Raw genomic sequence first — 27,621 nt, forward strand, 5'->3', positions numbered from 1 at the left:
CCCAGTAGAAATTTTTTGTAGTTTCCAAGAATATATATACTGTTAGTCTTGTTTCACCTTTTTGTTTTCATTTACCAAACTATCAGACCAAACATTGTGATCTCTTTTTTTTCAATTGATGTATCTTGGTAATCAAATCGAATTATATTATTCTGGATTTCCAAGCTACTATGTGTCAAGATACAACCTAGTAATTGTAGTGTATTAGCCCATCTGATTTTAAAGAGTTGAGTAATATGATGATGGAGTAAGTTTTCTTTTTTACATTCAGGACTTTGTTCCATGACTCTCAACCTGAAGATAAATTTTGTGTAAAATTCCCCAATAGTGTTTTGTGTATATTATGCTCTACTCAACCAAATGTAATGTGGCTGTTTCATAGGAAAAAGCGTGACAAAAATTTTAAGTAATTTTGAACTTTTTTCAGATACTCACGTGCCAACTTGTTTATGTCACAAAGTTTAGAATGTGCATAACTCTCTGAGCTACGGACTACGGTCAAGAACAAAAAGGAGATGCCATTGGAAACTACTGTGAAGAACTTTTGTTTACGGAGTAAAAAGATTTTAGCAGAGGCAGACCTGATGGCTTTGTGGGTTAAGTTTTGTCAAAGTTGTAAGGTTTCCATTTTTCATAACCTTACAGTAAATCGCTGAAAGTTTTATTGAACAGGTAATAATGATATATAAAGGGGTCAGTCCACAGAAATTGGAAGGGCTGATAGCTGAATACAAAATTCCAAGAATATAGGTATATTAATTTTGCCCATGAGCAAAAATGACAAAAACAGTTGAATATGGACAGAACTAGGATAAATAAATTTTTCAAAATGCCCAAGTTATTTAAGCTTGGATAATGGTAATGAATGTATTCAAAATTTTAAGGATCTACATGTTACTTTTTAGTGGTATCTTCCTGTGTTGGAAACAGAACTAACCCTTTCAATGTTTTAAAACCTGTCATTCCCATTTGTATCACTCAAATGAATGATTTGTAGTATAATGCTCTCAGCAGATGACCATATATTAAGATGAAAAATTAAGAAGAATGCTGTTCTCATTATTTTGAATATTATAGTGTACAAAATCTTTAAAAGATGTCTCGAGCTGGCCAGTGAAATGCTTTTTTCTCATTTAAATTGCTTGGGTGTTTGAAGTAGGTAATCTTTGTAACAACTTGATGTGTTTATATTTTGGTATATAAGATAATGTAATTTTAAAGATAGTTTTCATACAGAATTCATGAGCACTGTATAGGACTTACATTGTTTAGATTTTGTGGATATTTTTAGAATTTGGCCTTATTATACAACCGCACAAAGTGATTAAGGAAGATTTGATGCAAATTATGAAGCCTCATGTACAAGCTAAGGAACTCTAAGGGTGTAGTGTTAACCACAATTTCATCTGCTGCTGGTGGTCATCTTGTGGACTGTTTAAACTGGTGTTAGTCTTGCTATGGCAGTGGGAATAGGTAATGAAGTAAACACATTTTAAGATCTGTTTCCTGTATACTTTACAATGTCTTTTCTAAAGAAATCGTATCTTAGGGTATTTGAACATTCCTCTTCATGCATCACAAAAAACTGCTTACTTCTGTTCCATTTACAAGCAGTTTATGCCTGTTAATGTCTAACATTGCACATCATTAATATTTACTGTGTTAAAAAGTATATTGAATAACATGGCCACATGGGAATTTTTTTCTATAAGTATCAGTGGAGGAGTGAGTGTGAATAAAAGTAAAATGGAGCAACTGTGAATAAAAGCATGGTTGAGGAACAGGTTAGTTGGGGGTGTGATTTTGAATAGGAAAAACTGAAGAGGAAGTGAAGTGTTTTAGATACCTTGGAGTGGACATGGCAGCGAATGGAACACTGGAAGCAGAATTGAGTCATAAGTAAGGGGGCAAAAGTTGTGGGAGCTCTGAAGAATGGAATGTTACCTGGGAAGGCAAAAACACGTAGTCTCAACAATATTACATGAACGTGAGGCATGGGCTATAAGGCTGTATTGAGGAGGGTGGATTGGTTGGAAATGAAATGTCTGAAGACAATATGATGGGGTTTGATTGAGATATATGTGGTAAAAAGTGTGGTTAAGAGAACTCAAGGGTGTACTGAAATATTTTGGACATGCTTTGCAATCAAGTATGAAAAAATCAGCAGAGGAATTGCAAACTGCATCAGTTCTCATAGCATATAGCATCAATTCTCAAAGTACATGAATTCTGTTTTATTACATATGATGAGTTTTGTACATAAAATGCTCATGTAGCCATTTTCCTAAGTTAATAAATCTGCCAAACATATACATAATGACACTAATAACAGCAATAATTGCAACATCAGCTACAGAAAGTAGCTTCATGTTAGTGTAGGAGGGTCAAGGTAATTGCGTTTAAGAATTAATACCAATACAAGAGGATTGCTGCTTTACATTTTTACTTCATTTTGTGAAATGCTTATGTTGCGTTAACGAAATCCACAACACTTCTAAACTATGTACTTTCCCATTGTACTTTCTTAAATAGTTGGCATGATTCTTTAATGTAATTACTAATTTCAAGCCAAAGAAAATAATGTATATCAATGTTTGTTATATCCAAGTGTGTACAGTTTATATTGTGGAAAATTTATTCGATAAACTTTAATATTTTACCCACGTTTGTAATTATAAAAACAAAGAAATATGCAACATCGTTTTAGTACAGTACCTTGATTTTTTTTTTTGTTTAAAGGTAAATTATGGAAAAAAAATTCTTCCCACAGAGAAAAGTTAATCAGTACACAAACCTTTCACACCCAAAATATTCTATCTACAGAAATATCAATTCTGCATATACTATACATTTCCCTCAATAATTTAGCTGATAATCAGGTGGCTCTATATTACCATCTATAAAAGGTATATTTTAAATAAATGCAATATCCTAGAAACTCCTCTCCTTAACCTGAACATCTGTTTTGCTTTTATATCTGTAATCTATATCACTTAGAGATTCCTCACTTTCTGATCGGTACCAACTGTGTTTAAGGTCTTTTTTGTGCTTCTGTTTTTTCTTATGTTTCCTTTTCATCTTCTTTTTCTTTAATTTCTGCTTCCTTCTATCCTTTGAAGACTGAGCTTTATGATCTTTGTCACTGTAACTGCTTTGAGACTCGTGGCTTGAAATTTCTCTGCCTTCACTGTACTCTTCTTTCTCACCTCTTCTTTTTTCCAGTATTTTATCCCAATTACCTTCTTTTATTTTTTTATTGGTACAATTTAGAGAAACAAATTTTTTTTCAAGCCTGACACTTTCATATTTATTTCTCTGTAATTTTGCAATTACCTTTGTTGAGCTTTCATTATGTTCTTTTACATGGAAAGCCTCATGCAGTCCTTCATAAGTAGAGTCAATGCTACTTTTCAACTTACTTTCTTTCTCACTACATCGATCATATTTTCTTCCCCTACTTCTTCCTTCACTCTCTTTCCATCGACTTTCATACTTGAATCTTTTATCCTCGTGATTCCCCTTGTGATATTCTGCATCTTGCTTCCTTTTATTATATTTTCTTTTGTCTCTATTAAACTCTAGTCCATGTTCCCTTTCATTTTCCACTGTGCTTCTGGATCTGCTTGTTTCATGTTCCCTTCTCCTTTTTTGTCCTTCATTCCAAAAGTCACCTCCATGTTCTCTTTGACTTTTAGGATCATCGTACTTATTAAACTCTCTTCCATCTTTTTTCCCGTGCAAATGTCTGAGCATAGGTGCAACATTCTTCCTTTCTACAGATTTTTTCTGATTACTATTAGACTGGGGCACATCTATAGTATCCCCTTGTTTGTATGCAGTTTCATGCTCCAGTTCCTCAACACCAAGGTACACCATCATGTTGTGAATAAGCTCTCGGGTAACCTAAAATAAAGAAAATAATATCTCAGTTTTCCAAGAAAGTTTGGAAGCCTTGGATCATAGACTAATGACTATGGTATCATTATTAATGTTCAGTTATGATTACACAAACTCACTAATGACTGTGCAAATAGACCTGGGTACAAATAATCTTGAGAATAAGAAGGCATTGTTCCTAAAAGATAATGATATAATCTTGAGAAGTCATACAAATTTGGGAAGAATTAGAAGCAGCAAGATGGAAGGCATCTCCTATGTACTCTTGTGAAAGAAACATCATGCTAAATCTAGACTCCAATTTAAAATCAGTATAATCTTTACAAAATCCTCTCTGAACTTTTAAGTCACAATAACCCTATACACTCAAAGCAGTAATAAATCAACAAACCTTGAAACCTGCAAATGAACAGAGAACTTTAATTAAAGTAAATATTGCCACTAGCCTGCTGCAAAGAAAGCATGAATACATTTAGAAAAGGGGAAGCAACTTAAGTATGAATGTAATAAGTATCAATATATCTTATTATAAAATTTATGCAAGGAAGAGAGCTACATGAAAAGTATCAATATCATAACTCAGAAACCCTAACAAACCACTGTGTATCAGAGGTGACCACAAAAGAGAACCGTATATGAAAGATGTTAACATACAAAAATCTTCCTTGTAACAATACTCTCTATTTTCCATGGGTGACCAAAATTAATTCACCAGTCCATTAAGTATGGTTTCAAAATAATCAGTTCCACTGGACTGCATTTCTATATATACAACTTTGAAAAATTACCTGAGTCTGACTTTTGTTTTTTGTTGAAACTTTCGTTCTATAAGCTTGACGACGTCTCTTGAAATCACGCATTGCTTTCATTAGTTCAAGTCCTGAAAGCTCTTTTGGTTGGTTGTCCATTGGATTAGATGCTTCCTGAAATTGCCAATATCTAAATTCAAATAATCCTAATTAACAGGGAAGCAAAAATCACAAATCAATGTACACTAGAAAAAGTTAATGGCACTTTTTTCTGAAAGCCTCTCACTATACATACACATCCTTAACATCAATCTAGATTGATGCATACATAGGCAGGCATTCAAAACTTTGATTAACAGAAGCCAAAGCAGAACACGTCAAAGATAATTTGTTGTATAAGTCTGATAAAGGAGGTAAGGGGAGTGGGGGAGGAATGGGATGTATTTAGGGAAGCAGTAATGGCTTGCGCAAAAGATGCTTGTGGCATGAGAAGCGTGGGAGGTGGGGTGATTAGAAAGGGTAGCGAGTGGTGAGATGAAGAAGTAAGATTATTAGTGAAAGAGAAGAGAGAGGCATTTGGACGATTTTTGCAGGGAAAAAATGCAAATGAGTGGGAGATGTATAAAAGAAAGAGGCAGGAGGTCAAGAGAAAGGTGCAAGAGGTGAAAAAGAGGGCAAATGAGAGTTGGGGTGAGAGTATCATTAAATTTTAGGGAGAATAAAAAGATGTTCTGGAAGGAGGTAAATAAAGTGCGTAAGACAAGGGAGCAAATGGGAACTTCAGTGAAGGGGGCTAATAGGGAGGTGATAACATGTAGTGGTGATGTGAGAAGGAGGTGGAGTGAGTATTTTGAAGGTTTGTTGAATGTGTTTGATGATAGAGCGGCAGATATAGGGTGTTTTGGTCGAGGTGGTGTGCAAAGTGAGAGGGTTAGGGAAAATGATTTGGTAAACAGAGAAGAGGTAGTAAAAGCTTTGCGGAAGATGAAAGCCGGCAAGGCAGGAGGTTTGGATGGTATTGCAGTGGAATTTATTAAAAAAGGGGGGACTGTATTGTTGACTGGTTGTTAAGGTTATTTAATGTATGTATGACTCATGGTGAGGTGCCTGAGGATTGGCGGAATGCGTGCATAGTTCCATTGTACAAAGGCAAAGGGGATGAGAGTGAGTGCTCAAATTACAGAGGTATAAGTTTGTTGAGTATTCCTGGTAAATTATATGGGAGGGTATTGATTGAGAGGGTGAAGGCATGTACAGAGCATCAGAATGGGGAAGAGCAGTGTGGTTTCAGAAGTGGTAGAGGATGTGTGGATAAGGTGTTTGCTTTGAAGAATGTATGTGAGAAATACTAAGAAAAGCAAATGGATTTGTATGTAGCATTTATGGATCTGGAGAAGGCATATGATAGAGTTGATAGAGATGCTCTGTGGAAGGTACTAAGAATATATGGTGTGGGAGGCAAGCTGTTAGAAGCAGTGAAAAGTTTTTATCGAGGATGTAAGGCATGTGTACGTGTAGGAAGAGAGGAAAGTGATTGGTTCTCAGTGAATGTAGGTTTGTGGCAGGGGTGTGTGATGTTTCCATGGTTGTTTAATTTGTTTATGGATGGGGTTGTTAGGGAGGTGAATGCAAGTTTTGGAAAGAGGGGCAAGTATGGAGTCTGTTGGGGATGAGAGAGCTTGGGAAGTGAGTCAGTTGTTGTTCGCTGATGATACAGCGCTGGTGGCTGATTCATGTGAGAAACGGCAGAAGCTGGTGACTGAGTTTGGTAAAGTGTGTGAAAGAAGAAAGTTAAGAGTAAATGTGAATAAGAGCAAGTTTATTAGGTACAATAGGGTTGAGGGTCAAGTCAATTGGGAGGTAAGTTTGAATGGAGAAAAACTGGAGGAAGTAAAGTGTTTTAGATATCTGGGAGTGGATCTGGCAGCAGATGGAACCATGGAAGCGGAAGTGAATCATAGGGTGGTGGAGGGGGCAAAAATCCTGGGAGCCTTGAAGAATGTGTGGAAGTCGAGAACATTATCTCTGAAAGCAAAAATGGGTATGTTTGAAGGAATAGTGGTTCCAACAATGTTGTATGGTTGCGAGGTGTGGGCTATGGATAGAGTTGTGCACAGGAGGGTGGATGTGCTGGAAATGAGATGTTTGAGAACAATATGTGTTGTGAGGTGGTTTGATCGAGTAAGTAATGTAAGGGTAAGAGAGATGTGTGGAAATAAAAAGAGCGTGGTTGAGAGAGCAGAAGAGGGTGTTTTGAAATGGTTTGGGCACATGGAGAGAATGAGTGAGGAAAGATTGACCAAGAGGATATATGTGTCAGAGGTGGAGGGAACGAGGAGAAGTGGGAGACCAAATTGGAGGTGAAAAGATGGAGTGAAAAAGATTTTGAGTGATCGGGGCCTGAACATGCAGGAGGGTGAAAGGTGGGCAAGGAATAGAGTGAATTGGATCGATGTGGTATACCAGGGTTGACGTGCTGTCAGTGGATTGAATCAGGGCATGTGAAGCGTCTGGGGTAAACCATGGAAAGTTGTGTGGGGCCTGGATGTGGTGCTGTGGTTTCGGGCATTATTGCATGACAGCTAGAGACTGAGTGTGAACGAATGGGGCCTTTGTTGTCTTTTCCTTGCGCTACCTCGCACACATGAGGGGGGAGGGGGATGGTATTCCATGTGTGGCAAGGTGGCCATGGGAATGAATAAAGGCAGACAGTGTGAATTGTGTGCATGGGTATATATGTATGTGTCTGTGTGTGTATATATATGTGTACATTGAGATGTATAGGTAGGTATATTTGCGTGTGTGGACGTATATGTATATACATGTGTATGGGGGTGGGTTGGGCCATTTCTTTCGTCTGTTTCCTTGCGCTACCTCGCAAACGCGGGAGACAGCGACAAAGCAAAATAAATAAATAAATAAATAAATAAGTCTGATAAAAAGAAAATGTCTTCTGACTTTTTTTCCCTGCTGAGAATATAATCAGAGTAATCTGACAGTTAAAGACAGGATCAAGATGGTTCATACTATATTCTAACCAAGTAACAGTACACAGTGCCTAATAGGCATTTTTTTTATTGTCACAGACATGACAAAGGCAAATATGGGTGAAAGAAATAAAATGAAAAGAGAGTATAAACTGATCATAGCCCCAAAAGTGCTTGTAAGCCAGACTCTTATAGGTAAAAGGGTCACACAAAGAAGGAAAGAAAAAGGAGGAAGAGAATTTGAAAGCTTTGCTGTTTGAAACATGATGTTCACTTCTTGAGTGGCTGGTCTAAACACAGAAACTGGGAAGCAGCAGGCAACCGCATGTCTCATATCCCAATGTTGGGGGTGGGGGCACATGCTGACAGCTTGTGAGAGCAGTGCCCAAAGTAATACCTATAATCTCCATTCACAATTTGTTTGTGCTTATTCCAACATCAACACACCTATTGCATGCCTCAAGGACTTCCAGTCTCCAAACTTTGATGTTATATGGCTCAAGGTCTGTTTCCCAACTTCCACACTTTTCTTGATTTCCCTATTGCTCTCCTGTTTCTAAAATTTTTTTACTCCTTCTTCAACTCCCACCATCAGGCTGTAGTATCCTCTCATCCGCAGGCCAAAACCCTCTACTTCGGGGATTTCAATGTTCACCATAAGGGATGGATGAATTCCTCCCACAAGGATGGTGGAGGGATTGAAGACCTCACATTCTGCATTCTCAATGATTTAGAGCAAATTATCTCCCACCTTACCCATATTCCTGACTGTTGTGACCACTCTCCTAATACTCTGGATCAGTTTTTTATCTCAAGTCCATCTTAAAATGGAATCATCAATTACAAGCCTTAATGACATCCAAACATTACATCAACCCAAGACTCGTATTCAACATGAAAATTAGTCCTCATACTGAAGTTTTCAAGCAAATCTATTGCCTTCCAAAAAATGGCAAAAATTGCAGGTACTTTTTAGCCCAAAAAACTTTTTCTTATAAAATAGTAATATAAAAAAATGAAACACATCTATACGAGAAATGATTATGTAAAATATCTCATGTTTTCTCTAACTAACAGACACCTGACATATATGAAACAAATACTGACAATATCTTCTTAAAATGTAACAATTCACTGCAGGCCTTGATAGCCCCCAAACATTATTTGAATCAAAGATTTGTAATCAGCATGGAAATTAGTCCTTTTACCAAGGTTTTCAAGCAAATCTAGTACCCTCTGAAAAATAACAAAAATTGCATGTAATATTTCAGGGTATTTTTTAGCCCCACAAAACATTTTTTCTTTTAAAACTGTAATATAACATAATGAAAGCACTTCTATACTTGAAATAATTCTGGAAAATATCTCATAATGCTTCCCCTAGCTGACAGACACCTGACCAATACAAAGCAAATAATGACACAATCATCTTAAAATGTCATCAATGATTACAAGCCTCGATGAACTCCAAACATTCAACCCCAGATTCATTTTTTTTTTTTTTTTTTATACTTTGTCGCTGTCGCCCGCGTTTGCGAGGTAGCGCAAGGAAACAGACGAAAGAAATGGCCCAACCCCCCCATACACATGTATATACATACGTCCACACACGCAAATATACATACCTACACAGCTTTCCATGGTTTACCCCAGACGCTTCACATGCCTTACCCCAGACGCTTCACATGCCTTGATTCAATCCACTGACAGCACGTCAACCCCGGTATACCACATCGCTCCAATTCACTCTATTCCTTGCCCTCCTTTCACCCTCCTGCATGTTCAGGCCCCGATCACACAAAATCTTTTTCACTCCATCTTTCCACCTCCAATTTGGTCTCCCTCTTCTCCTCGCTCCCTCCACCTCCGACACATATATCCTCTTGGTCAATCTTTCCTCACTCATTCTCTCCATGTGCCCAAACCACTTCAAAACACCCTCTTCTGCTCTCTCAACCACGCTCTTTTTATTTCCACACATCTCTCTTACCCTTACGTTACTCACTCGATCAAACCACCTCACACCACACATTGTCCTCAAACATCTCATTTCCAGCACATCCATCCTCCTGCGCACAACTCTATCCATAGCCCACGCCTCGCAACCATACAACATTGTTGGAACCACTATTCCTTCAAACATACCCATTTTTGCTTTCAGAGATAATGTTCTCGACTTCCACACATTCTTCAAGGCCCCCAGAATTTTCGCCCCCTCCCCCACCCTATGATCCACTTCCGCTTCCATGGTTCCATCCGCTGCCAGATCCACTCCCAGATATCTAAAACACTTCACTTCCTCCAGTTTTTCTCCATTCAAACTCACCTCCCAATTGACTTGACCCTCACCCCTACTGTACCTAATAACCTTGCTCTTATTCACATTTACTCTTAACTTTCTTCTTCCACACACTTTACCAAACTCAGTCACCAGCTTCTGCAGTTTCTCACATGAATCAGCCACCAGCGCTGTATCATCAGTGAACAACAACTGACTCACTTCCCAAGCTCTCTCATCCCCAACAGACTTCATACTTGCCCCTCTTTCCAAAACTCTTGCATTTACCTCCCTAACAACCCCATCCATAAACAAATTAAACAACCATGGAGACATCACACACCCCTGCCGCAAACCTACATTCACTGAGAACCAATCACTTTCCTCTCTTCCTACACGTACACATGCCTTACATCCTCGATAAAAACTTTTCACTGCTTCTAACAACTTTCCTCCCACACCATATATTCTTAATACCTTCCACAGAGCATCTCTATCAACTCTATCATATGCCTTCTCCAGATCCATAAATGCTACATACAAATCCATTTGCTTTTCTAAGTATTTCTCACATACATTCTTCAAAGCAAACACCTGATCCACACATCCTCTACCACTTCTGAAACCACACTGCTCTTCCCCAATCTGATGCTCTGTACATGCCTTCACCCTCTCAATCAATACCCTCCCATATAATTTACCAGGAATACTCAACAAACTTATACCTCTGTAATTTGAGCACTCACTCTTATCCCCTTTGCCTTTGTACAATGGCACTATGCACGCATTCCGCCAATCCTCAGGCACCTCACCATGAGTCATACATACATTAAATAACCTTACCAACCAGTCAACAATACAGTCACCCCCTTTTTTAATAAATTCCACTGCAATACCATCCAAACCTGCTGCCTTGCCGGCTTTCATCTTCCGCAGAGCTTTCACTACCTCTTCTCTGTTTACCAAATCATTTTCCCTAACCCTCTCACTTTGCACACCACCTCGACCAAAACACCCTATATCTGCCACTCTATCATCAAACACATTCAACAAACCTTCAAAATACTCACTCCATCTCCTTCTCACATCACCACTACTTGTTATCACCTCCCCATTTGCGCCCTTCACTGAAGTTCCCATTTGCTCCCTTGTCTTACGCACTTTATTTACCTCCTTCCAGAACATCTTTTTATTCTCCCTAAAATTTAATGATACTCTCTCACCCCAACTCTCATTTGCCCTTTTTTTCACCTCTTGCACCTTTCTCTTGACCTCCTGTCTCTTTCTTTTATACATCTCCCACTCAATTGCATTTTTTCCCTGCAAAAATCGTCCAAATGCCTCTCTCTTCTCTTTCACTAATACTCTTACTTCTTCATCCCACCACTAACTACCCTTTCTAATCAACCCACCTCCCACTCTTCTCATGCCACAAGCATCTTTTGCGCAATCCATCACTGATTCCCTAAATACATCCCAATCCTCCCCCACTCCCCTTGCTTCCATTGTTCTCACCTTTTTCCATTCTGTACTCAGTCTCTCCTGGTACTTCCTCACACAGGTCTCCTTCTCAAGCTCACTTACTCTCACCACCCTCTTCACCCCAACATTCACTCTTCTTTTCTGAAAACCCATACAAATCTTCACCTTAGCCTCCACAAGATAATGATCAGACATCCCTCCAGTTGCACCTCTCAGCACATTAACATCCAAAAGTCTCTCTTTCGCACGCCTGTCAATTAACACGTAATCCAATAACGCTCTCTGGCCATCTCTCCTACTTACATAAGTATACTTATGTATATCTCGCTTTTTAAACCAGGTATTCCCAATCATCAGTCCTTTTTCAGCACATAAATCTACAAGCTCTTCACCATTTCCATTTACAACACTGAACACCCCATGTATACCAATTATTCCCAGATTCATATTTAGCATAAAAAATAGTCCTAATACTGAGGTTTTCAAACAAATCTAGTACCCTCCACAAAATGGCAGGAAATAGTTCAGGGTATCTTTTAACTCCCAAAAAACATTTTTTCTTTTAAAACTGTATTATAACATAATCAAACACTTCAGTACCTGAAATAATATTGGAAAATATCTCATAATGCTTCCCCTAGCCTTCTGATATCCAATATACACGAAACAAATATTGACACAATCTTCTTAACTAGTAATCAGGCCTTAATGATCCCTAAACAATATTTCAAGCCCATGAAAAATAGTCTTTACACTGAGGTTTCCAAGCAAATCTAGTATCCTCCTAAAAATAGCAAAAATTGCAGGTAATAGTTCAGGGTATTTTTAACCCATAAAATGTTTTCTTCAAAAACTGCAATATAACATAAAATGCTTGTAAACTTGAAAGAATCTTGGAAAATATCTCATAATGCTTCCCTTAACCAAAAGACAACCAATAAATATGAAAAGAATTTGTTACAGTGATTTAAGATACAAAAAGAAAAATTACTGGGAACACATAATTTGTTCAGTTAGTATCGTGTGAACATATTCAAGGTTTTTTAACAACCATAGTTAAACATTTTTGGATCCCTACACAGGAATTCTATGAACTGAGGATAAGTATACATGATTTGATGTATGCTGCATCCTGTGAAAATTAAACGAAAACATTGCTGCTTAAATAGCCATCTGATTAACTTTGATCATATCAACACGGGAGGTGAAAATGCAAACTGACAGGAACATGATATGCAAGAACAGCTATCAAAAAAATGACCAAACTTTGCATGATCCATTAAGTAAGTTCCAATCAGCAAATACATATAATTGAAATATATGCAGAAAGCTTTGAAAAAGTTTCAAACATACATATTCAAACATCATATACCATGTAAGCATAGGTAATTGGAAGTAATTTTGAGTGAAAGTATAGGTTTTACAAAGCCCTACAAAAAGAGAGAAGAAAGTGTACTATATTACAGATATGAGGGGGAAAGCAAGACTGAAAGGGCTGCAAAAATTTAAGCATTCATTTACGAGATGTCTTAAGTAAGTATGGTGATATGGAAGGTGTGACAGGGGAGAAAGTAGTACAGGGTATAAACGTCACTAGGTCCTTAAATAAAATACTGAATGGTACAGGTGTAAGTATGGAAGTGAAGAAAGTATTAAGGGACAGCAAAGTCCTCTTGACCCTGACTTATGCAGCTGAAACATGGACAGGGGATGAGTCACAGAGGTCAAGATCCAGGTGTAGAAATTAGTCATTTGAGAGAAGCATGTGGCATGACTAGATGGAATGAAGTAAGTAATAACGGGGTGTATAAGAGATTTGGTATGGCAGGGAATGCAAAGGCAATGAATTACAGAATGGTAAGAGTGAGTGAGTAGGCAGCTAAAACATGTATGTGGAATGAGGCACTGAGGTCAAGAATCTAGATTGTGGAAATGAGCTATTAGAGAAGAGCATGTGATGTGACTAGACGGAGTGATGAAAGAAATGAAAGGGTGTATGAGAGATATGGTATGGTAGAATATGCAAAATGAGTGAAGTGTGGAGTGGTAGAAAGGGTGAAACATACTTTGAAGTGGCTTGAGCATGTGGAAAGAATGCAAGACTGGGAGTTTACAAGGAGAGTGTATGATATTACAATTAAAGGGATTGGTGTGAGTGGAAGACCACATGTGACATGGGCAAATAGGAAGAGGAATACTGGAGGGAGAGAAATAAAGGAAGAATGCATGGAATGGTGTGTGTGAGGGAGGCATGTAAGAACAGAGATAAGTGGAGACTTTTGCTGTGGCCATCCCTTGATGGAAGTTCCCGGAGGGAATAGGCATTAGAGATACAGACAGATACATAGAGAGAGTGAGCCATAATACTTTGAGGTATGGTTCGAGCACGTGGAAAGAATGCAAGATTAGGAGTTTACAGGAGTGTGTATAATAGCCTCTGCAAACACTGCACTACACTTGCCGTCTGCCAGTGGCCTGTCAAGGGTGAGGCACTACAGGATAGGAGCAGCACTGGAATTCTTTAGTTAGGGAGACTGTTACCATGGCCACTCCTTTGAGGGAGTTCCAAAAGGAACAAAGTCAAAGATATAGATAGATAGTGTATGATAGAATGGTTAAAGAGGTTGGTGCGAGAGGAAGACCACTTGCGGCATAGGGAAATAGAGTGATAAAGTACTAGAGGGAGTAAAAAGGTGGAAGAATGAGTGGAATGGGGCATGTGAGGAAGGCATCTAAAGATGCTTAAGTGTAGACTCTTTTGCCATGGGCAAATCTCTGATGGGAGTTCCAGCAGAAACAGGTGTCAGAGATATACATGCAAAATATGTCACTGCAATAAAGAGGAAAAAATACGAAAAGACTGATTTCTAAATTTTCTTCAGCCTCTTAAGACAAACTTGATAAAGAAGCTCCTAAATTAAGTCTCCCCCAAAACAATAAAGGATATCAAAAACAATAATGTAAAGAGAAAAAAGATACAAACCATTGAAATAAGTTCATGAGGTGTTGCCACTCCTGCAGCATTTTGTATAGTGTATTCATACATGGCTAATCGCTCCTCTCTTGTAAAATTAGTTGTCAACTCCCCAGCAGAAGTCGGAGGTCGGCGAGTATCAGGACCAGCTAGTGAATAATAATATAATTCTTGATGAATCAGATGTACAAATACTGCATCTATTATGGCTTAGTTGGCAGTTCTATAAAAATCTGAAATATAAAAGTGTCATTCTTTGATTATCATGACTACAGCCATTTTCTATCACCATGTTAACAAATTAAGGGAGAAAATGAGGAAGTTTATTTGTTCTACTATTACAAAAACTGCAAATAGTCATTCCACACAACTGGGTAATACAAAAATCATTTAACATACAGTGGAATTGGAAAAGCTCCTTAACTAAGAAGTGTGTATTATCCCTTCAAGTTTGGACAATTGTTCCTAGGGCCAAAGATAAATATTTAGTTCTGGAAAACTTAAAAGCTCTTTCTCTCCAGAGTTGCATAATGCAAGCTTGAGAAAATTCCTAGGATTGCATGGGATCAAGATCCTCCAGGCCCCTGCCTTTTAGTGAGGCAACTGCCTCTTACAAGTCGCGTTGCTAAACCACTCTCTCAATCCTCAGTTGCCCTAACCCGAGCCTACCCTGACCAATCAGTGACCCTACATCTGGAGTGATTTCACTGTCCAACTGAGAGGAAGTGTCAGTGCCAAGCATCCAATCCATACTTCTTAGGTCATGGAAATAAACCTGTCAGTGATCACCATCAGTTAAGGGATAGGTTTCTCAAAAAGCCATATGAAAAGGGAGGGCACGACACAACCCAAAAAATGCTTGCAGGACTATGACCCGGAGGAAAAGTTTTTCATTCTTCAAAAATTCCATTTCTGTCCAGAGGAAGGGAATCCCATGATGCTAAGAGTATACCAATAAGGAGTAAGGCTAGAGAAACAATGTAGATAGGATAAATTACAGCACAAAACAGTCACCATAAACATGTATCTCAAGAAATCTTCTCAAGCCTATGGCTAATGGGATGAGGGATTTCATAAAAGACAAATGGGAATTACAGTGCCAAAATACTAAGATTATAGAAGGATTGGGTAATTTGACAGTTCCCACATGGGCTGTGGTAGAAAAGCAACCAGTCTCCTCAGAAAGAATTATAGGCCAACTATATCCTACATAGATCCAGTGAGACTTATACCAAACCACAGAAATTGGTTCCTGTAAGGCACTCTTGTATGAGATAAAGGTATCACCAGTCTCATTTGTATCACGAAAAAGGCTAGATAGGACTCTACACAAAAATATCCAAAACCCCTGGGAACTTGCAATCTTTAAGCAAAGAGTGAAAGACTTTCCAAACTAACCAAAATTATTTTTGAATAGAGGAACAGATACTAAGTAGAGGTTCTTTTGTTAAATGCTCTTTATATAACTGTAGGCATATTTGTTTGAGAAAATTCACATGTAAATTCTGGAAACCAGCATTTCAACAATGGGCTCTTGAAAGAAGGATAAGGTGTCTACAAAAGTTTTATGCATTAACTGAGGGAGCTACATGGCTGAAAAAGTTTCTGGCATCAAGGGTGTGTCTCATGCTTCAGAATTATAAGAATCATTGAAACCCCAAGAACCAATTAATATGGGAAGAACTTTTCCGAGAATATTTACCAGGGGGAAAAAATAAATTTGGTTCCAATAACTCCAGTCCACAATCAGAGCATTTGCTGCCACTACCCTTTTGTTAAACATCATAGAGTCATGTGCAGAACTCACCTTGGCAGCAAGCAGAATGATGATGTCATGACATGCATAAGGTCAATGATTGTTCAAGTGTGGGTTCAAAAATGACTGACTGGGCTGCTACCAAGGAAAGGATGACTTAGCAATAGGTGACATGTTGTTACCTTATCAGAAGCCAAGAGGTCACAGGTTCCTAACCCCTAAAGATTCTCTGATTTCTGGTTTCTATCTGATGCATTGAAAATGCTCTTGCATAATACAGATTAAATCTAGAGACTAAATAATTTCTTATCAAGAAAGGTAATTAATAACATAAATACCAAAAAGATGATAAAATGAACAATCTTCAGTCCCAGATGAATGTAAGGTAAATAATGATGATTATTTGGTTATGTAATGATGCCTGTTTTCCCAGAATCAATATGCACGTGCATATTCTTGAAAGGCTAAGAAAGGAAAGACAATATCATCTATGAACACAATTCATTCCTTCAGTAAAAATGAGATATATATGTAACTGATACTTCTGAAAGCAGGGAATCACGCACAAAGAAACATAAAACAGGTCAACAATACCTTGTTTACTTGTACAGCTAAAAGGCTGTGTGTGCTTGCGGAACAAAGGAAACTAAGATTTATACTCTAAAACTCAGAGGTTAAATCTGTATTTCTCGCCATATCAGATGCACTGCCATATACAATACATCCCTTATCTTTTGGAGAATATCTTGGGGAAAAAATAATGCCAAGCCATCAAAAAATAAGATGCAAGGTACTGTATGTAGGATTTTTTTTCTTTTTTTCTGGAGGAGTGTCTTATTTAGAGAGAAACAAGTTAGTAATACAAATTACATCAGAATACCAAAAGAATTCACAAGCTATAGTCCTAGAGCAACTGCCGATAGCATTGGCTTCATTTATGCTAGGAACACACATTGATACCTAATCTTGGTCATCTTCAGTGCCAGAAGAGTAACCATCCATAAGATCACCTTCCACATGCAAAAAGGTAAATAATACTACAGTATCAGAAAAATGAAAAAATGTACAAGCTTTAGTTCTACGGTGTCTACTGACAACACTGGCCCCAACTCTGCTAGGAACAGCTTCTAATGCCTTATTTTGGTCACTTTCAATGCTGAAAGGTTAGAAGTCACTCTCCACACAATCCAGAGACAGATAATAATCAAGTCATTCAAAATCGTCTGCCTGATCCTGTACAGCTAGCAAAAGCCACTCAATTTCCACCCTAGAAAGTTTGAAAGAATGTGTTCCCTTTAGCATGGTTGGAAAGTGACTGACCATGGAAAAAATATCAAGGAACACTGCCAACTCAACAACCATCCAGGCCTGGCATGTTGCCTTTAAATAAGGCACAAAACTCAGTGCATAAATACACATATACAAGAGCCACTCAACCTGCATAAAATTACATATCAAGGACCCAAGGGTTAAAAAACTTAATTAATTCTCAGTAGCATTCAAAGTGATATACAAAGAAGCAAACTTTAAAAATAATCCAAAACTCCATACATTTTTATTGATGTAAATATCTAAGACTGTGAAATTACCATTCTTTAATTAATCATTATATTCAAAGTCAACTAACTTACCATTTACTAATTCATCATTATACTTCAAACTCTACTAAACATTTCTAAAATCATCAAAATAACTTAAAGTCTACTTACCCTACTTACCATTATTAAACCTAGGAATGGGATTTGAAGTGTACTATCTTATCAACTTTAAACCCATCAATACAAAGTTCACTATCCTATCATTTCAACATAAATCAAAATGAAAAACATTTTCTACTATACAAATGGACTTGACTAGCATACATAATCACCTCTAAAATGCATTTATGTGGCTAATAAAAACTTTCCTCATTAACCTGGCTATTATTCATCTGCAGTATTGCTCTGGATCATGCTGTAAAAACTTCTAATTCAAGCTACCAATAACAATACACAGAATACCATTAAGGAAAAAATGAATGCACATGAATGTTTATACAAACAAAAAGACAACACTAAACAAAGTTATGAGTTGTGAAACACATAGCATTGTGATGAGAAAATAACAAAGACTGGGTGAGAAAAATATCTATAAGCCTACCTCAAACTTCAGGGGTGAGTAATGTATTTACAGTCACAGAATTAATCTAAATGTTTGAGATCTATATGGTATATGTAAACAGAATAAGCGTTGTCCCAGAAAGTGAATTGTAATTATTAGCAAGAAGCTTAGAAAAAAAAATTATGAGAAATGGGATATTGTAAGCACTCTTGATAAATCTAAGTCTTTAAAATAAGAAAATAATATTAAGAATTCTTTTATCATGAAAAACTACAGAGCTTAAGAATACAACAATTTCTCATATAGCAAAACAATGGCCTTTCACACTGGAATATTTCATCACATACATTGGTTACAGAATCTTCAATGGGAACTATTACATAAAAGGATACTTGGAATCCAGATACATACTGCTGAAAAGAAAGTGAAAAAATGTTGGTCAGAAGCTGGTACCATAATTCATTTCACATCTAATATGTAGGTATATGAAGTGTTACATCTATACCAACTGTCACTTGATCAGGTATACATAAACATACAACCCATTTACAGTATTATCCAAAACAAAACAGAACACTGACCTGAACTCTTATATGGTAACAAGAGATCCCTTTGTGTTTCTGCATCTGTAAAGATAAATATTGTTTAGGAAACGTTAGAGTTGCAAATTATTTTGAACATAATTACAGTACTCTTAAAATCAAAGGGGAAAAAATCACAAAACACAAACTCTCACACACACTTTTATGTATAAAGTTATGTTTAAAGAGGAAATTCACCTTCAGAGAGGTAGTATCATCACCAGTGGACAAAGAGTAGTACAGTCTCAACAAGGAAATTCTCATTCCTAAGGCACCCACCATTTCCCTCCAGGTAATTATAAAACTGCCTTAAAGCTTCGAAAGCCCTATGAAAGAGGTCCTGAAATTATGTGGTTAAAACATAATCTTATATATAAGTATAGTCTTTTAGTTATCCTTTCTTAACTCACCCTTTCCACTTATCCAAAGCATTTCAAAACACCTTCTTCAGCTCTCTCTTACACACCTGTCTTACTTACAGACCTCTCTCTTACCCTCTCACTTCTTAATTGATCTACCATCATAACACCACATATCATCCTTAAGCATTTTATTTCCAATATATCCATCCTCTTCCATCTTTTTTTTATCAAAGGCCCATTAACTATACCCGTAAATGCCCTCAAAGACAGTTACCTCATTTTCCACACATTCTTCAAAGAACCTAAGACCTCAGCCCTTCACCCATGCTACAGCTCACTTCAGCTCCATTGGTTCTATCTGATGCCTAGTTCACTCCTGGGTTTCTAAATACACTCCACTCCCTCCAAGTTCTTTCCATTCAAAGTCATTCTCCAACTAGTCTCTCTCCACTGTTACACTTAATACACACTGACTCTCAAATTCCTCCTTTCACATACTCTCCTGAAACCTGAAGGCAGCTTCAGTTTCTCACTTCAATCCATCAAGAGGTGTGTCTTCAGAACATAGTAAGTGACTTACCCAGCCCTTACAGACTACAGATCTGCCCCTCTCCCAAAAACCCTACTCATCTACCTCCCTCACCAAACATATTTATAAGCATGTGGGGAATACTGTAGGCAAAGGATACACAAGCAGGAGTTGTTTACTTTATTCTTGACGTGTATTTCTCCCTAAAACTTTTCATCTGACGAATAAATGACAAGGGGACGACATGCTATTTATGCAAATCTCACAACTCAGAAAACAGGGTAGAGCTACAATGATCCTCTGATTGGTCTGCGGCAGCTGTTCTTTCTTCTGTAACCCTCCAATCACACACTGTCATTTCTGTTGCTGATTTTGGGAGCAATGTGCATCCTGAACTCATGCTGACATTAGGTTTCATGGTGATCTGTATTGATTCCAAAGCTTTCCTAGTCTTTTCATCTATGCTCTAGTTTATAATTCTTGCCTTACTCCGACAAGGGTAAGTGTCCTTCACTGTCTATGTTGGTGATGAATGTGTTAGTAAGTACATGGTGAAGAATATCAGCCCTATACTCTTTGATTCTCAACACAAGTCTATATCCAGTTTCTCCGAAATACACCCTGCAGCATTAGCTGCAAGGAATAATATCAGCCCTGTGCTCTTTGATTCTCAACACGTCTATATCCATTTTTCTCAAATACACCCTGCAGCATTAGCTGCGAGGAATCTTGAAGACAGTGCTGTTCATTAACTCCTATCTCTCCTTCCTCTTTACTGTTGTTGTCTCTGTCAACAGTTTTCTTTGCCTTATTCTTAAGTAATATTTCTAAGCTGTTGGGGTAGGCTAGCTTCATGAATGCCTTGGTTACACGTGCTACATCTTCAAGGTATCCCGAGCTGCAAATCCTCAAAGCACAAAGGGAAAACCCAACTATCACACCTGACTTTGTCCAGTCACTGTGAGATGACTCGTAATGACTGAAGTCATCTTAGTTCATTTGCAGAACACTAAACATCTTGGTACATCCTCCATTCTTGTGATGATGGTGTCCATAAATGGTTATTGTCCATCTAGTTTTTCTTTTGTGGTATCTTCTTATGCAATGTATTCAACCTTCTAACTGTCTCCTTGGTGTGATCATGACCATGTAATCAACAACAAAAATTAGCAGAATAATATGAGAAACATCAACAAGGATGTCTACAACATCAGGGAGGAAGACAAGCAACCTGGTAAAGATGAAGAGGAACAGACTGAAAACAAGAATTGAATATTCAACAAGGTTCCTTGCAGCAGGTGCAGCAGGCAATAGTTCAGAAAAATGGGTGTGGACTTGTAACAGGACTCAACTGATGGTGAGGCTGATGTTTGTCATCCTAGAGTGACAAGCTCATTAGACATCCAAAAGAGACAACAAAGGATATTTTCCCTGGTGGAGCCAAGCAAGAATGATACATCATGACATAGGTTAAAGGACCACGAAAGTTTTGGAATCAATACAATCACCTTGAAACCTAACATCAACACAAGGTCAGGCAGCAAGTTGAGGGTCAAAGCAGCAACAAAAATGGCAGTTTGAGACAAAGGGATTACAGAAGAAATAAGAGTGGCAGAAGAATAATCAGAAGAATCAATGTAGCTCCATCCTATTTCTTGAATCACAAAGTTTGTATAAATAAAATGAAGTGTCACTCTGTCATTCAGTTTTCTAAGAATGACTTCAAGGTTGAAATATGTGTCAGGAATAAAATTCCTAACTCATGCTTGTATTTCCTTTGCTACCATATTCCAATCTGTCCCATGAATCATAATCAGACCAAACAGTCCTAAAGAAATAAGAAATTCATGCTGCAGACCTGGCTTTACCTAGAACCACTCACCCTTCATTCTTTCTGCCCACATGCACACCTTACTCTCTTGATAAAAACACATCACTGTTTCTAGTAACTTTCCTCCTACAGCAAATACTGCTAACACTTCCTATAAAGCATCTCTATTAACCCTATCATATGCATTCTCCAGATCAATGAATGCCACATACAAAATCCCTCTGTTTCCCTAAGCATTTCTCACACAAATTCTTTGAAGCAAACCATTGACTCATACATCCTCTATCAATCCTAAAATCACTTTGTTCATCCACAATCTGATGTTCTGCACATACAACCACCCTCTCAATCACCACTCCCACAGAGATTGCCATGTAAACACACTTATACCTCTGTACTTTATACATTCCCTTTTGTCCCCCTTACCTTTGTTCAGTGCCATTATCCAGGCATTATGCCAATCCTTGGGCACCTCTTCATGCAATGAAAACCTAAACTAACTAATCAACAACATAGTCTTCACCTTTTATAAGAAATTCAAAAATGATTCCATACACTCCAGCTACTTTGCCAAAGTTCATCTTACAAAAGGCTTTCACCAATCAGCACCTCTTCTTTTTTCACTAAAACACTTGCCATGACTCACTTTACACATCCACACCGAAAACTCTCCACATCTGCTAACCGACCACTGGACAAATTCAATTCTACTTCAAAATAGTCACTCCATCTCATCTTTTCCTCATCTCTGCTTGTTACAAGATGGAACAACATATCTCTTCTTGTAATGGAAAAGCTGTAATAATTAATGTCAAATGCCATGGACAGATCTGTTTGCTAGTTATCAATCACACAAAGGGAAGAACATAACTGCAACATGGACAGCTTGTCCAGTCACTCCCTGCACATCATAATATCAATATTAGTTAAAGCACTGTGTGAATGCAAAATTCTCTCCATTAAACTGCAATTTTTTTCTTAAGATACCTAGGAACTTAACATTATGGACAAATATCAAGAAGAGATCAGTAAACTTGGGGATTCTCAAATAATCTTTCGAAAATGCTTTTTTCTTTTGATAATCTTTTTTTTAACTCTAATTCTAATCATGCATCAAGACTGGCAAAGCTCTCATTGGAACTCAGCATCAGCTATCAAGCTCAGCATATCTGCTTCAGTGTTCTTTGGAGGAATTACAAAAAATGCTGTTTCCACTGCATGACAGACAACACCATGCTCAACACAACTGAAAATGCATGACATTATACATTTGCCACAAGGCATGTTGCATTCCTCTTATCAAGAATAACATTCAAATTATAAGTATAAATATTATACAAGCAAGAACAGAACCAGCTACTTTGAACAATCCCAATGAATACTGAGAAAGCTCTCCCCATATGAGCTGTAAACATTTTAGACAAAATTTTTTTTTTTTTTATTTTGCTTTGTCGCTGTCTCCCGCGTTTGCGAGGTAGCGCAAGGAAACAGACGAAAGAAATGGCCCAACCTACCCCCATACACGTGTATATACATACACGTCCACACACGCAAATATACATACCTGTACATCTCAAAGTACACATATATATACACACACAGACACATACATATATACCCATGCACACAATTCACACTGTCTGCCTTTATTCATTCCCATCGCCACCTCGCCACACAAGGAATACCATTCCCCTCCCCCCTCATGTGTGCGAGGTAGCGCTAGGAAAAGACAACAAACGCCCCATTCGTTCACACTCAGTCTCTAGCTGTCATGCAATAATGCCCGAAACCACAGCTCCCTTTCCACATCCAGGCCCCACACAACTTTCCATGGTTTACCCCAGACGCTTCACATGCCCTGATTCAATCCACTGACAGCACGTCAACCCCGGTATACCACATCGATCCAATTCACTCTATTCCTTGCCCGCCTTTCACCCTCCTGCATGTTCAGGCCCCGATCACTCAAAATCTTTTTCACTCCATCTTTCCACCTCCAATTTGGTCTCCCACTTCTCCTCCTTCCCTCCACCTCCGACACATATATCCTCTTGGTCAATCTTTCCTCACTCATTCTCTCCATGTGCCCAAACCATTTCAAAACACCCCCTTCTGCTCTCTCAACCACACTCTTTTTATTTCCACACATCTCTCTTACCCTTACATTACTTACTCAATCAAACCACCTCACACCACACATTGTCCTCAAACATCTCATTTCCAGCACATCCACCCTCCTGCGCACAACTCTATCCATAGCCCATGCCTCGCAACCATACAACATTGTTGGAACCACTATTCCTTCAAACATACCCATTTTTGCTTTCCGAGATAATGTTCTCGACTTCCACACATTCTTCAAGGCTCCCAGGATTTTCGCCCCCTCCCCCACCCTATGATTCACTTCCACTTCCATGATTCCATCCGCTGCCAGATCCACTCCCAGATATCTAAAACACTTTACTTCCTCCAGTTTTTCTCCATTCAAACTTACCTCCCAATTGACTTGACCCTCAACCCTACTGTACCTAATAACCTTGCTCTTATTCACATTTACTCTTAACTTTCTTCTTTCACACACTTTACCAAACTCAGTCACCAGCTTCTGCAGTTTCTCACATGAATCAGCCACCAGCGCTGTATCATCAGCGAACAACAACTGACTCACTTCCCAAGCTTTAATTATAATCAATTTCAATCACTTCGACTTTCTCTGGCAACTTTACGTGTCATTTTCATTATCATGGCACAGGACCTTCACTTTACAATATCATGTACATCAGAGTACAACAAAACAAAAATCAATGAATTATGCACTTTCAATCACATACTACTTGAAAACTTGATAACAACTAATGCATTATCTCATTTAGGAGTGGTCTGGGATTATTCATCAGCATGTAATATGGCATTCCTGGTCACTGCTCTTTAGTTCTTATGTGACTTAGCCCTATTAAGGAAACTGCAGTAAAGGAGTATATGATATGATAATTCATTCAAGAGATTAGTGGAATCCAGCTAAATTGAAAACAAATATCACCTGCATTGTAGTTCAAGAATATTTCTCAGCATTCTTAAACCCTTAGTGATTCTTCTACATAAATTTACAGCTAGCTTGCCATTGGACACTGCTGGTCTATATTATATATGAAATGAGTTTGTTATATATCAGCAGTAATCATTTCTATGAGACATCCAATGACGAGAAATGAGAAACTTGTAATCCTACAGATTTCTTACCAATAGTGATTGTGAAGTTTGCACTTGATGGCAAAGGTACAGAAGCTGATGGTAACAGTGGCTCATCACTATATTCATTAAGATTCTGGGACTCCAAGGCATCCCCAAGAACCTCAGAACTCTGAAAATATATATGATGAGAATAGATGCAAAAAAATAAATAAATAAGTACAGTCCCACATCAAAATCAAGAAATTAGAACCAATAAACTTATATCAATTTGGGATTGCTGCAATGAAATAACAATATGATACAGCATCACTGGTATCCCCTTCCATAAAAGAAAATATGCTGTTCAACCTGCATATCCAGTTCAACAGCAAAGGTCTCAACGGATGGTTGAGATGAACACTAAACATCTTAAATGCTCAACCACACAGATTTATGAGTGTCTGATTGCTGTGTGCAAGTTAAAATAAACACTAACCAAAGTGATAATTACTTTAAGTTGAACTCTTTTATCAGTACTATAATGAAGTTATCACTCTCCACACTTTACGATGATTCAACAAAAAACAACAACAGTGTACGAAACATTTAGCATTGAATTACAGGATTAAAAAATTATGAGAATTTTCAATTTTGACAGCATTACATTGTAATACCAAAAGATAACATGTCTTACATTTCATAATAAACAAATGAATCCCTTTCATCACAATGCATACACAATAAAAGGAAGTAAAACTCCAGCAGTAAAATTAACATTTACAGTCAACCTGAGAAAATAAATCAAGGAATGAGAAGAGAGATACATACATTCAATATCCATGCCAGTAAATGCCTGAAAATGCACTTACAACCACACCATATGCAAAACACATAAACACGCACAAATATTCAGTAAACTACTGAAGAATAAAACTGGATCATGCCCCACAAGTCTGTTCACCACACCTAAAGAAGCACACTGATCTGACATAGGTCAAGAGAAGATCGCTTAAGATGGTACCTGAATCAAGAGGACTGAGCTACGCTGAGAGGCTGAGGGCCACAAAGCTGTCCACCATGGAGGGAGGGGGGTGAGAGAGAGAGAGAGAGAGAGAGAGATAAGAGAAAATTTTAGTGAATAATAAGATACAAATACCATTTCTAATGACCTAAAGATCAATTTTGATTTCACAAGTCCTGCAGGGTTGTTCGAGAGCTCTTAAGCCAGCATCTTGAAAGGGGAATACTGTGTTAAAACAGTCAAACCCATCAACCTTACCCAACCCCAAACAAAAACACCAAGCCATCCGACTCTAAGTAACCTTATCACAAAGCAAGATATATGACAGTTTGAGTAAATCTAATAACTCTGTGGTAAAGAAAATAATTGATAAAGTGTGTTAACCCTTTGGTCAAATGTTGATATCGTAACTTCCTAAAAAAAAAGTAATGCTTTCCGTGAAGCAATAATTCTAACCCAAAGTCAAGAAAACCACATAAATTGATTCACTGCATTCATAGAATCTTACGTTGAAGTGTACTTCGACCTCATGTCACTATCAAGTTCACATATTGTAATCATATTCTTAGAGTTACAGTAATGTTTAGAGAATACAATACTCGTTTAGAGCATGAGTTTCGGCATTCTAACTTAATGAACAATAACAGATAAGTTGAGAGTAGGGAGTTACATATACATTAAGAAGAATGAGGTGTTTGAGTAATAATGGAGTGAAAAATTTACAGAACTTATAGGAAGCTTCACCTAGGAACAAGGATCACTTTAGAACTATATCAACAAAAACTTCATTTGCTGTTGGAGATCGCAAGGCCAATATGGAATATCAAAATAAATCCTGACTGCTAAAGAGGGTAATGTTTATGATGCAGTAAACACATGCACTCCAAGTAATATACCAAGGTTCAAAAGGCCAAGGGGCCTAAAATACACTTTCACGTCCCTAATTACTACCACGTGCAATTTTTTTTCACCCATATCACTATTCTGACCTGCACATGAGGTGACCATGGCTCACGCCTGACACTAAGGGGCCAATGCCAGCCCATCTCCTCGGCAAACTTCTTAATCGCATAATCTGAAGACTGTATAAAACTTGTTAGACCATTCAGATACTCTTCTCGGGACATGGGCTTTTTCCGTTGTTGCTGGCCAATCTACCTGAGCGAAATATAATCAATCTTCCCTTAAAACATCAATAATAATCTCTACAAAGACACTCGTGTATAACCAACACTTCAATAACAAAAACAACTCGCTTGCACAACAACGATGTGCCGATGTGTTCCAGAGAAATAGAACAAAAATTCAGATAATTTTTGGGCATTTCGTGTAGTACACTAGTTCATTATTATATGATACTTGCAGCTTATCTTATATTTCATTTATCTACATATGCGATCGATAAGCTTTTTTCCAGTACCTTGAAGCTGAAATACAATTTAATTAGGAATGAACGAAAAACTTGGATTTATTACTATTTATTATCATTGTGAAAAGGCTGAATTGAATTTTCATGTTATACAGAAATTTAATATCATTTATCATTCACTAACTATTACTTTCTAGCAATTCGTATTAGTCCTTTTCCAGTTTAAATAAGTTTATGGGAATTCTTATAATTTCCCCATTCAAATAAAGTCGATCACACACACACACACACACACGTATATATATATATATATATATATATATATATATATATATATATATATATATATATATATGGGGGATGGGGGAGAAAGAATGCTTCCCACGTATTCCCTGCGTGTCGTAGAAGGCGACTAAAAGGGGAGGGAGCTGGGGGCTGGAAATCCTCCCTTCTCGTTTTTTTTTTTTTTAATTTTTCAAAAGAGGGAAAAGAGAACGAGGCCAGGTGAGGATATTCCCTCAGAGGCCCAGTCCT

General features: G+C 37.7%; 2 protein-coding genes across 4 annotated transcripts in view; one reads left to right on the forward strand and one right to left on the reverse strand.

Moving 5' to 3' along the window:
- The window catches only part of LOC139747431 (MFS-type transporter SLC18B1-like), a 31,533-nt gene extending 28,837 nt beyond the window's left edge, over positions 1-2,696 (forward strand). For all 3 annotated transcript variants that reach the window (XM_071659785.1, XM_071659791.1, XM_071659776.1), the window contains exon 15: positions 428-2,696. In XM_071659785.1, the coding sequence (XP_071515886.1) occupies positions 428-476 (49 nt within the window). In that variant the 3' untranslated portion in view covers positions 477-2,696. The remainder of the gene's footprint in view (positions 1-427) is intronic.
- LOC139747445 (uncharacterized) lies at positions 1,491-26,975 on the reverse strand. Its single transcript, XM_071659805.1, has 6 exons — positions 26,708-26,975; positions 24,767-24,887; positions 18,805-18,849; positions 14,377-14,516; positions 4,686-4,820; positions 1,491-3,903 (listed from the first exon to the last, which is right to left on the reverse strand). Exons 1-6 carry the CDS (start codon positions 26,843-26,845, stop codon positions 2,932-2,934), a joined length of 1,551 nt encoding a protein of 516 aa, XP_071515906.1. The 5' UTR covers positions 26,846-26,975; the 3' UTR covers positions 1,491-2,931.
- Between the last annotated feature and the right edge of the window lie 646 nt (positions 26,976-27,621).

Source organism: Panulirus ornatus, chromosome 5 (assembly GCF_036320965.1).
Source record: "Panulirus ornatus isolate Po-2019 chromosome 5, ASM3632096v1, whole genome shotgun sequence".
Classification (NCBI taxonomy): Eukaryota; Metazoa; Arthropoda; class Malacostraca; order Decapoda; family Palinuridae; genus Panulirus; species Panulirus ornatus.

Bases quoted from the DNA above. Each gene is read 5' to 3' on its own strand.
- LOC139747445 (XM_071659805.1), bottom strand. From the start codon at position 26,845: ATGTCCCGAGAAGAGTATCTGAATGGTCTAACAAGTTTTATACAGTCT. The intron at 18,850-24,766 runs GTAAGAAATCTG...TTATCTTTACAG, and splicing joins AAACTTCACAATCACTATTG to ATGCAGAAACACAAAGGGAT. The intron at 4,821-14,376 runs GTTTGTATCTTT...TGGCAATTTCAG, and splicing joins CTCATGAACTTATTTCAATG to GAAGCATCTAATCCAATGGA.